At 38.8% G+C, this 12,882-nt stretch overlaps 1 protein-coding gene across 1 annotated transcript in view; it reads right to left on the minus strand.

Annotated features, from left to right (window-relative positions):
• CLVS2 (clavesin 2) overlaps positions 1-12,882 on the minus strand; it is a 56,570-nt gene that overhangs the window by 12,588 nt on the left and 31,100 nt on the right. The window contains exons 3-4 of the mRNA XM_059467463.1: positions 3,138-3,248; positions 442-662 (exon numbers count right to left, since the gene is read on the minus strand). Coding sequence (XP_059323446.1) covers positions 442-662; positions 3,138-3,248 — 332 coding nt within the window. The remainder of the gene's footprint in view (positions 1-441; positions 663-3,137; positions 3,249-12,882) is intronic.

A 12,882-nucleotide genomic window follows, 5' to 3' on the forward strand; every position in this document is an offset into this window, starting at 1 on the left:
TGCCATAAATGTCCTGGCACCTACAGGCTGGTAGATAGGATACCAGGCAGTGGGCTATGAGATAGAGGAAGATAAGAGCTAACATCACCACCCAGAAAGATAATTGACCCAAATTTACCCTCTGCACAGAAGCTCACTCCAGCTAGCACTTCTCTAATAAGTACTGTAGGCTGAGGTGAGATAGCAGCTTATTCCAAAGACAGTGCTGTGTACACAACCTATATGGCACCACAGAAAAAATCAGCTGCACTGAGTTAAAACTCACATGTGTAATAATCACAGCCATGATCTCTCATCAACACAGATCTTTTTAGGAAAAAGAAAAAAAACCGAATTGTTATCCTATATGATAGACTGAACTACCTACAGCTTCATAAAGGATGAAGAAGGCAAATGTTAACCTTATGGCAATACTAGAAGACAACAGTACCTTTAACTCACCTTTTCATGGATTTGGGAGAGAGGTCCTTTTCTATGTCCTTTGCAGGAGTGTTGTAGGAGTCTGCATTGCATTCACTGTCATCATCGTATTCATGGTCGAGCAGTGTTCGTGCCCACGTGCCCATGTCATAGGGGGGCAACATTCCCCCAAACTCTGAAGGCAGGATCTCAGGGTGTATGAGCTGATGCAGGCTGTTGAGGTTGTTACCATGCAGGAATATCTGTACGTAGGCAGGCAGGTAAAAACACAGGGGTATCACCAAGAAACATCAAAGCCCAAATGACATCATCATTATTTGAAGGATGCTGTACAATTTAAACATTCTGGTTGTGTTGGGCTAGCAGAGGAAGGCACACATCATCTCTGCCTTAAGCATGGTCGTACTATGTTCATAAATCTCCAAAGTGATTAAAGCATAAATAACTTAAAATGTATGCAGAGAAAGGGTAAGAACTGGTGTCTGGTAGGTAGATGGACAGAATATTAGATTAGCAAGACAAACTGCCTTGTTAATCTCTTGCCAATTGTTCTCCCTAATCCTGTGAATTAAGTGAATAAATTAAAATTATAACAAATGAATAAAAATAATATTCACCATATACAACAAGGAATATATATTGACTTTCAGCATGTAGCCATGAGTTCTATAAATAAGACAAATTGTGCAGTGTAATGATAACAGTGCTGGAAATATTTTCCTCCTTAACCTAGTCTTACCAGTAGCTGCCATTTATACTTGACAATACGTGAAGTAAGTAATAATAGCCAACCAGTGTGACAACACTGAGGGAATAGCTGATGGACTATTTGATATCTTCCATCAACGTTTTGGTAGACTGATATTCATATATACTTTACACTTATATATCTGTATATGAATATGGTGTGATATGAATACTCGTATTTATGTTTAACTTTAGTGTTTCCCCTCAGAGATCTTTCATGTTCCACTTCACCTTGCAGGGACTCCTCTGGGCAGGTATACCCTTAGCATGATTTATAAGAGTTAAATTCAAAAGGCAGAAAGACAAAGACCAAATATATGCTTGTCTTTTATTGCTTACTTCAGACCACCTTCCAGTCAGCTGTGGACCCAGGAAAGTTAATATGACTGTGCAAAACCAGTGATTTTCTTCCATCTCAGAAAGGAATTTATCCTTTTGTGAAAGAACATTGATTAATGGTGAAAGTTATTTGCTTTATGGTGCCTTTACAGCTAAGTGTTTCACTTCTTAGCAGTTGTTTTTATATATGCCTAGTACTGCATTTATCTGACTTTAACTATCACTTGCAAATCTATATGAAAAATTAAAAAAGCACATAATAATTCAGGATAAAAACAACAGATAAATAATAAGCCTGATAAAAAATTATAAAGAGAATTCTTTTGGTTTGAAGGGTTTTTTACCCAATCATTTGTTCTGCATCTAATAATTTTTTTAAGGCTGATTTTAAATTTTATGTGCTGGTCATAACTTTCACATTTTGACACTAAGTTTAGAACTGTAAGTCAATATTTAACCACCTGACTACTTTTTATAGGTATTTGGTATTGACAAAAACCAGTTGTAAAAGGTCAGCATTTCTGAAAATATATGCCATTGATTCAGGTGTCTAAATAAAAATTTAGATGCTAACTGGTAAGCCTCCTTGTTCAACAGCCTTGTCACTTATTTTTAATGCTGTAACCCTCCCATGAGCTGCACTTTACTCGCTAGTTATGCATACGCAGCACTTGAGTTGAAAAGGCCTCAGACATATCTGGCAATGTTCTCTGCAGAAGCTGCAGTCAACTGAGTGCAACTGAATCCTGCAAAATGGGGCTTCGTTTGCATATTTATAACAGATATTACATAAAAGGCTTTGTGATCTATAGTTCAAAATCTGTAAATACCAGAGGCCTCTCAAGCATAATCTGTCAGTAAAAAACAGCTCAACACCAAGGATCATTGTGGCCTTGCAGAGTGTGTTTGAGGAGAAAAAATACAGAGCTGCTTAAGGAGCTGATTCCATTGAAAAAAAAAATAATCACGTTCTTTGTAGTGCCATTGTACACGATGTTGATTGTGTTTGCCTGGATGACAAATTTCCTGTTACAGAAATAATATCATTCTATACACTATCACCACCAAGCTCTAATTTAATTGCACTGATGCAAATGGTATAAATTCAGCAACATCACAGAGGCTGCTCATGCTTATGCACAGATGCATGCACACAAATTCCCTTTTATTGGTTTTCATTCAAATTAGTATTTGCAATCTAATACTACTAGATGCCAGCTGGGTATTTTAGCTCATGCTAATGTCAAGCAAAACACACTAGGAAAGGACTTTGCAGTCACTAACTCTGTTTTTAAAAGAAAGACAAATAATTTTAACAGAAATTGAACAGAACTGAATTGAGTACAATCTTAATAGAAATTGTAATGTTGGCAGTATTTTTTTATATAACCCCCAGGAGCAAGCATATGCTTACATTTTAAAATACATTTAAGTGCGTTGCTTGATTGTGTCCTTAAAGAATAAGGCTGTACAAGTTTCTAAAACAGTTGAAGGTACCCTGTACAACACAGATATATTTAAACATTTTCCACCAATAGCAAGCTGATATCTCATGTTAATCTACTTTATTAGAGTATGATGCATCTGCTGATGATGACTGCCAGGAAATGGACAATTAAAAAGAAGAATACCCTTTTTCGTGTCTTCTCCTTCAGAAAGGGCCGGATAACTGTGTAGAGGGCATGGATATACCACGGCTGATTGACGAAATGTATTCCTCCAAACCGAGCTGGAAAGCTGTCCTGTGTGCCACAAAACAAATACACAAAATGTGAGCTGATTCTTAACATATGTAGCACATGCATCTAATACCATTTTTTTTTCTGAATGCCTTCATCTTAATAATAAGCCTTTAACAAGACGAAAGATTATTCAAAACTGCATCCTCTCAGTTGAGTTCCAGCTTTCCACACCAAGGAGCAACACACCTTGGACAGGCTAAGTGTGGAGGAAGTGTGCTGAGACAGTTTTGCTATTCAAATAAAGGCACAGCATTTCTAACCTCCAGAAATGCTTTAAACATTTATGATTTGCCCATAATCCATCTAGACAACATTTTTTTCTCTTTTCCACTTCTATGGATTTTATTCATTTTTAATAGTAACAATCTCAACTCTTCCAATGTCATTGAAGAGTGCTAAAAATGTCCCTTGTCTCCTCCTTAAAAAGAAAGTGTAAATCTAAGCTACTATTCAGAATGTCTCCAATATTCTCCATATTTCATAAAACTGAGGCTGCATTGAACATTATGCACAAACCGTTATGCAATATCCATGACAGTAATTCTTGTCACATAGTCAGAGGCCTTCTGGGAACTCAAATGTAAGGATAGCATATTTGTATTGAAGCAATGGCTTTTCTTTTTTACTTGCTGAAAATCACACGGGGCAGATAACTCACTAGGAAAAGATTCTGATACGCATTTTCAATTTCTAAGTCGAGAGAATATGCCACAGGGTTTGGCAGTTTCAGGAGGGCAGCCACTCTGTCCTGGAATACAATTGCTAAGTTCCTTGTGTTGTCCTCATTTTGTCTTTGCCTGCTTGATCATATGCACAAACCACGCAATAAGTCAGCTCCTCTGTTTCCCAGAATTGCACCACTGAGGAAGGAGGAAAGAGGTGCAAACAGGTGCCGTTGATGTATGCTCCCTTTTGTTTTCATGGCTTTCAAGGTCAGAACCTTCTCAGTGAAGAACCTTCTCCCACTTATACAGACTCCCTAAATTAATGGCTTTCATTTGAAGCTTAATTCAACAGGAGACACAGCATAGGCAGCCATGGCAGTCTCTTAGATCACAACCAGGTTCCTCACTGCAGCAGTAGCAGCTCCTGTTTGACCATACAGGTAACAAACAAGGGCATCCTTTCCAGCTACACCTCCTCCTCTTCCTCCTCCTATGTGGATGCAATAAAGACAACTTCAGGTCTGTGCCACTGGGATGAACGACTCAAAAGGAGGCAATCAAATGGTCTGACATAGTGCTTTGTGCTAACAGACCTATTTTGCCTCCTCTGGAGACGAGAGAGGAGGCCCTATAGAAGCACCCAGCAGCCTTGATGTAATCTGCAAAGCACCACTTGAAGCATAGGGCAATAGAGCACACACCAACAAAATGGCCAAGAAAAGAATTATAAACTATTACAGCCAATCAAGAACTGTCACAAAAGAAAAGCAGAAACTGCAGGAAGGAAATCTTCCATATTCCAGATAGGAATATACTTTGAAAAAGTGCAACTGTCTGCATATCCACAGAACATCTTTAGCTCTGCAAATGTGTTTAGCCCTGTGGGAATAACAAAGTAAAGAGTCACTTACTCCTCTCCAAGGATCCATCCACATCCTGTCAGGCATGCCTAACCCAGGGGCTCTTTACAGCAAGGTACACCTTGCCTTCCAATTGTAACAGCTTGCTGGATTTTCCATCAAGGAGGCAGCACCTTGACAATAATTTACAGGGAGGATGACAACCACAACACACACTATTCACATCTGGCTGGCCAGAGCACAAGTCAATACAATCAATGGTCTGTTTTGCAGCTTTTCTCCTGAAACTTTTGATTAACAGCAGCTCTGAAAGAAAACAATCCTATCAAAAGATTGCTGCAGAAGCCTCATTCTGCTAAATGCACAATTCCTGTCAGCACTAACTTAATGTCAAACAGGATGGTTGGTAATTTGACACATAATTCACCCTGTTCCGTATTGTAAATCCCCAAACACCATTCTGAGGACACAGCTATGATGTGCAAAAGGCAGTAAATTATGTTTGTATCATAGTGATCCAACAAATCCATTTGGGAAGGATAAATCACCAGATGACACCTTAACCTTTAGTTACAGGTGATAAAATTCATCTAAAGAAGGTTGTGTTTATTTGGATTATCACAGCTGGTTCTCCAGTAAAGAAAACAGGTGCTCCATGCTGCATACCATGCACAAAAGAGCACACACTTAGAGCTGCAGAAATCTCAGCAGAGCTGAGAGTCACACAGAAACTGAGGATAATTTGTGAAGAAGAACATTCAATGGGCAAACTGGCATGTACAGACACAGATTCAGAGCAGACTGCCAACGGCATTTGTATTCTAATGTGGCCTCAGAATGCTCTGTATCTTTTTAAAGATACACAATTTCCAGCAGACAAAAAGATTATCCTTAAAAACTACCACTTTGACACATCTACCATCTTTTTCTGCATCTTGGAAACCATTTACATGGAGGATCACAAATATATGTGGAATGATCCTCAAACAGATGATGCCACTTGATCTTAAAAGCCAGTTTATTTCAGTTTCTCAGAAATTCTGAAAGCATTTTCTGGAACTAAAGAAGATGGGTATTTATCAGTCTCTGTGACTGAACCAAGGTGCCCAGATTCAGAAGCAGTTCCTAAGGTGTAATTAGGACCCCCAAAACTTTGTGCCAAAAACCAGAAAGGGTGATTTGGTCAGAATGATCCTGCTTTGTACACAGTGCTTAAACTAGCATTCAAAAGCTACTGAAAGTAGATCCAAAAGCAAATCTCAAAAGCACCTGCTGAAAAATAAAAAAGCAGAATAAGCAACTACATCTGCTGGAGAAACAGGTGTCAGAAGGTTGTCTTGCTCTTCTCAGATGTACCTGATTTCCACATGGGGATTTGCCAGACAGATGGTCATCCTTACATAAAGAGCAGGTAGGAATTTCTTTCAAATCAGTGATTCTTCTGGGGATTTATGTAGATTAGGTTACAAGCACAGTGGCAGTCACAACTGCCTCTGCAGACACACTGTACTTCAACAGATGAGCCTGTAACCCATGAATCACATGAATTCTAAGTAAAAGGAATCTCTTGCCAGAAAACAGTAAGAAATGGAGATCAGCTGTAAAGTGAGCTGTGCTTCTGATTGGAAAAGTAATAAATCTGATGGGGTATTACCAAACTGCAAAAAAGAACTAATTATATCTACACAGTGGGTGGATTTTTCTTCACATTCACTGTAACATTTGCTTCAGCAGAACGTAACTTTTTCGTTTCTCTGGTGAGCACAGCTTGTGACATGGCCATGCCATAGACACAGACAAGCAGGCAGTTATTATCAGAAGTGACAATTAACAGCCAAGGAAGAGGCACACCCCTACACTACTCTCTGCAGCACTGGGGGACTACCAGTGCACTTGCAGCATCACAAAACCATCCCTCACTGGGTTTGCAACTCTTGTGAAATGGTTCTGTGCACTCGCAGCACACCAATTCTACCCTCTCTGCCAAACATAATTTATACAAACTATCTTTACAAGTTTTCTCTCCAAGGGCCCAGCTGCTATTGCCTGCTACCACCCTTGGCACATACAAAGAAGCCAGGTTCCCACTTGCAAGCCACCACATTCCACCCTGTGTTGGGCTCAGCCATCACCTGAGCCAGCTCTCAGGGTTTCACCGAGGGTCTCCTGCTCTGCTCTGGCTTTAAGGAACTCTCACAGCACAGGCAGTAACAGCAAAACTAGTATAGGACATTTTCAACAGTACTTATGGGAATACAATGCCAAATTCCTACTGAAAACCAATGTGAGTCTTAATGGTATCAGGACTGTTATCATAAAAATGACCCATCTTTACCAAATGCAAAAGATCAAAGAACTTCTTAACATTCTTCACTCCTTGAGCATAATGTTGACATTTAAATCTCTGAAGTCTAGTTTAAATGATGCAGCCCTCCTAGGTGAACCCCGTACTGTAACCAAATTTGTTTGCACAGCTTTTAGAAATGTAGTCTCAGAAACTGCTGAGTCCACTGTGTGCCCAAAGGTGCTTTGGCAGCCCATTGTCATCAGAGCCTTAAAAGTATGCTGCACATCTACAGCAAACAGACTGTCTGGACACACCTTGCCACATATTAACACCAAGAGACTGCTTGGGCATGTGTGCTCTGGGGTTATTTTTGAGGGTTTGCTGTCCTTTTGTGCAGTGAAACTGTTTTTGCAGACAGTCTAGAGACATCCTTCAAAGGACAGTCTAGACAAGCATAATGAATATGCTCACATCCTTTACTTAAGGCTGCACTTGAGCGCTCTGATGAAATCAGGCTGTTGCATCTATAGACAACAAGAGGTTACAAAGTCAAAACTCCAACAGCTGTATCTTCATAACAAAAATTGCAAGTTCAAAGAAAGCATACAAAACTGCTAATATCTTCACTGTGACTTAAGACTTACTCCTCAAGATAATACATTAGTCCTATTTTAGCTCTTCTGCCAAGTCAAGCATTTCAGGAAGAAAAAAAAATACTACCAAAATAGTATCTTCATAAAGGAAAACTCCACTAGAAAGAAATTGAAACATTCTCTCTTCTACAAAATGCATCACAACTAAACTTCATTTTTAGCATGTTAAAGAGGAAACTATGGAAACTCATGGAAAGAAAAGAATCTGACTAGAAGGAACAGTTCACATCCTTATCCAAGAGGTGAACTACCAAAGGAACCAAGAGACAAGCCATCTACATCAGGAAAGGACACCCATCTTCCTACCAAACTGCAAATTCCATCAAAGGTAGAAAAGAAAAAGGCATTCCTAATACCAAATATCCTGCCAGCATGACATGAGGACTTGCAATGCCTCAAACAAACAAACTTTGTCAAGACTGATCACCTATGCTTAAGACATGACTGGAACCAGTGGTGAGACTGGATGATTAGGAGACTGGAAAGTGAATATTTGACATCTGAAAGAATTTGGGTTGGATTTTTTTAAGTAAACAGATGCTAAACACACCAGGAAGAATAAATAACAGGTGAGGAAAGAACCTTTCAAAACAAAGGAGAGAAAGCTGACCAGGAACACAACTAGACTGGAAGCTGGTAGACAGCTTTGAATCACCAAACATGCAACAAGACTGGCACCCTAACTCATTTTGAGAAAATTAGTAAATTCTCAAGAAGCTAAGCTTCAACTTGTCTAACAACAGGAGACATTCCTTCTTTACCTCTCTGTTAAGGTGCTTTTAAGATTCAGATCCAAAAAAGAAGACTCAGGTGGTGAAATTTTGCTTGACCCGGGAACAGCTGCCCTAGTGATTTCCCTCTGTAAGACTAACATGCTGTTTTCTCCTAGTCTGAGCTTTTCATTTTTATTACACAATGTTGAGCCATTTCTAAGACAAACAAAAAGTGCCCAAATAAATTTTTGTTACTGTGTTCAACCAAAAGGACAGTACCTAAAGGCAAATTGCATCATTCAGTGATATTCCTACAAAATAAGATTTAATTATCTAGAACTGGATGCTGTCATTTGGCTAAGAAGCTTCCAATGAAGCAATTTGACTTTTGGCAGTCCTTTTCATTTCTATTAATCATTTTATCTTACAACTCATATAGAAATATGTTAAGCTGAATAAAAAGAGAAGAGAGGTGGTATCCATCCAGTGAGAATATTGCTTTTTTTATTGAAGTATCTGTTTTAATTTCAAATAGTCTTCCACCTTTCATTTCAACATGCTACTCATAAAAATTATATATTGTTTAAATTAATTAGGTGGGATTTAAAATTCATTGACATATGTGTCTGCATGCTTATATATAAATATAATAAAATTTAAAACCTACATAGATTTTGTGCTTTCACTGTTTGGATAAAGGGATTATATCACTCCAACTTTTAATTAGGTGGGCTTGATAAAGAAAGTATTTTATGCAAAACCTTCACTTTAATTAGAAATTACTTTATTTCTTTACAAATTACCTTCCAGAGGTTTTGACCTTATTTAAGTTTTAATTAGAAATTGGAAATTCTTTTAGAAATGTTTCTTCATTTTGACAGGGGACTTGGGGTTTTAAACATTGGTCCTTGCCCTATTTGTTTATTTTAAAATAAACCTTGAAGATTAAGGCTTTAATTTTAAAGAAGAAATTAAAAATGCTGTTTTTCAAGGACAATACTGTTTTCAACGATCAGGACTGCCTCTTTTCTAACACTTAATTTGGAATGTGAGATATTAAAAACAGGGAAAGGAATTCAAAAAATTTCACAGCCTGATGCTATTTTCCAAATAAGCAAAGCCAGAAAGAGAGTAAGAAGGAGGGTAGAAGTAGGTTCTTCTGTTCTGTTTTCTACCCTGTGATGAAAATTATTCTTTACAATAGACAATTATCAGATGGTGATTTCTTCTATGCAAATTCCCATAGGGAAAAAAAAAAAGCCTGTTTTCCAGGCAGCTTGTGAGTGTCTTATTAGATTAAGATTACAGACAAAGAGAAAAAAACACTATACTGCAAATTGCTGTGAATAAATACAGTAGCAATACTTTCATAATACTGGTGGAATAAAAATAATGTGGAAAACTACTGTCCATAAAGGATTCCATACTCCAAGCTCCTGAAGGCAGAACTCTTTGGCCAGAGACTGCATAGCAAGAGCTGAAATGCCACACCAGCATCTCAGCTTGTACCACCCACGTCCCGAAGTTGCCCTCTTTTTGTCAGTGAGACTGTCCAAACAGCCCCTGGTCTCTGCCAAACTGCTGACCACAGGATTACTGTCAGGATGCTTTTCATCAAGCAGAAAGCTTCCCACAGGCCTGAGGACACTTCAAAGAGGAGCATTAGTAGCTATCAGATACCACCCCCCTTCCTTGTACCTGATCACTTTCAAATATGAGCAGGTTAAACAGCACCTGGAAACAAAAGGATATTTTAGGATAATGTTAAGATGGGGACTGAAAGAAGCAAGGCAAGGCAGAAACCATACAAATAAGATAAAAGCGAGGAGCGGAAGAAATTAAATAAAAAAGCAATTCAGGGAGAGATATCAAGATACTACTATGATCCACAAGAGAAAACCATTCATCTCGTTCCTTCTCTACCCCTTTTCAAAATTTTCACAGGAAGGTAGGGAAAGAGAAATAGAAAGTATTCCTGCATGGAGGACCCATGTTTTACAGTCACATGTCAAGACTGATTTTAGGTGCAAACCTGAACGCAAACAGGGTAAATAAACACCAAATCCTATATCTTCCATGTAATTTCATGTATCATTCCAGCTCACAATTTCCTAGGACCGGACCCAGCCTAAGGATTTTCAGTTCTGGATTGACTTCTGTCAAAATCTGCAAGAAGCTAATCTGAACCTGTCCAAGCAATGGGGCACACAGGTCCGCTGATGGATAAGGTGAAGAAAGATCCTGCACAGAGGCAAAAATGCATGTTTTCAAATAGCACTGCATAGCTATCCAGTGCCAGTAAGTTACTGAGTTAAAAGATACCATTTCTCCTACCATAATATTCACTTTTTCTCCCCTAGAAATGGAGAACTTCTGAACTAGTGCCTACAAATTTATTATTCAAAGCTACTCCAAAAATGCAACTCTCAGTTTCAGACAAGATGCATTAAAATTGGATTAGCCCTTTGTAAGTTTCAATTTACAACAATACAATAAACTGAAAACTATAGTGTTTCAAGAGTTATTTAATGAGCCATGTGTTTCCTCATACTATGAGGAATCAATCTCCATCACTGCAGTAAGCACTAAGAGCCATAATCATTTTAACCATCCAATTTTAATCTGTCACTCCATGCAAATGACAGTCCTGAGAATTGAACTGAACTGTAAAATTAGAGTGATACTGATTTGAGGAAAATCAGCTGAGGACAGCCACTGAGATCTAGAATTCAGCATAATTAAGCTTTAAATTACTGAGGAAATTGAATAACTGACTTGAGATCCATTAATAAGTATTATATTTTATTAAGAGTAGAGGTATCATGAACTATGGAGCATACATAGTTTCAAGAGGTCAGTTCCCCACAGGACAAATCTAATTTGAGTTCCAAAAAGAGTTCCAATACCTTCGTCATAGTACAGAATGAAGATTTATTTCGGCCTTTCAGCTTTAAAGAAAGCCTTAGTCTGAACTGCTCAGCTACACTTTATCTTTACAAAGGTGCTTTAAAAAATATTACTTCCTGCATACTAACTCCAGCTTCCCTCTTCTTCTGCACTCCTGAACGACTGCTGGTGGTGCACACATGCAATGTGTGCCTGGGAGTCCAGGGAGTTTCAATATTGTTTGAGGGAGAACTGTCATTCAAGTTATTACTCTAGAGGACCATAACTCACTGTTGTTGAATTCTAACTTCAAACATCAGCCCCCTGTCTTTGTAAAGCCATACAAACATGGGTGTCTCTGGAGGACAGAGACACCCTTTCTATGGAGGAAATCTTCCAGTAAAACCAGAGATTCACAACAACTGGGAAAATAAATAGTTACATGTTTTACCTTACATATCTAGTACAAGGCTAATGTGTTTGCTGAGCTATCAGGATATGCCAGTAATGAAGAAATGTGATGGTTGTATCTCTCTTAAAATCACACTTTGGAAACTCTTGAAAATTCATGTGCAAGGAATTGGGAGATCAAAACCAGAAATGCAGATGTCTTCCTGCTAAGATAAAAGTGGAACCCATGTGAATGTATTCCCAGCAAGAGACAACAACAGTAGCCTCAGCTTACATCACATGGATACCCACAGAGAAAAGAACTCAACTCTGAAACTGTCTGGAATGCGGGGTCTGGGCTGGGCTTCCCAGTACACAGCAGACAGAGACACACTGGACACAGTCCAGAAAAGGGCCAGGAAGATGACTCAGGGATTGGAGCATCTCTCCTATGGACAGAGACTGAGAGAGCTGGCAATGTCCAGCCTGGAGGAGAGAAAACTCTGGGGAATCCCAGCAATGTACATAAACACCTGAAGGGAGGGTACAAGAAGCTGGAGCCAGGCTCTTTTCAGTGGTGCCCAATGACAGGATCAGAAGCCATAGGAACAAACTGAAACACAGAAGGGTCCTTCTGAATATAAGGAAACCATATAAGAGCACACAGTTCTAAACAACACTGATGAAAAACATAAAATTACTGAGGTTAAATAGTCTTTTTACCAGGTATTTTCCAAACCACTTATCACAGTTGTGGTATTTTTGAAATTCCTTACCAGCAGAAGTAACCAGTGTGATGACAGACTCAAAGGCAATTAAAAAAATATTTGCTGGTAGATGTTAATATTTACACTATGCAAGTTACTCAAGCTACTTGGCTTGGCTGATGTCACTGACCTTAACAAGTTACTGTCAAAAATGTGCTTGGCTTTCTCCACCTAAACAAAGGCTTACCTTACCTGCAAACCATGACATTTCATGCATCACACTCTTTGAAACAGGATTACAAAACATAGCCACCACCAAAGCTGTCTGCTCAACACTGAACAAGTTCAGTTTCCAAAGGCTGGGAATGAGCTGCCTCCCCAATTCTGGCACCCACCAGTGAGCCCACCTTTTCAGAAATGTCAGAAGGCAACATGGGCAGCTCACAGACCAGGGAAAGTCAGCAACAGTCAAA

This window comes from Ammospiza nelsoni, chromosome 3 (assembly GCF_027579445.1).
Source record: "Ammospiza nelsoni isolate bAmmNel1 chromosome 3, bAmmNel1.pri, whole genome shotgun sequence".
Classification (NCBI taxonomy): domain Eukaryota; kingdom Metazoa; phylum Chordata; class Aves; order Passeriformes; family Passerellidae; genus Ammospiza; species Ammospiza nelsoni.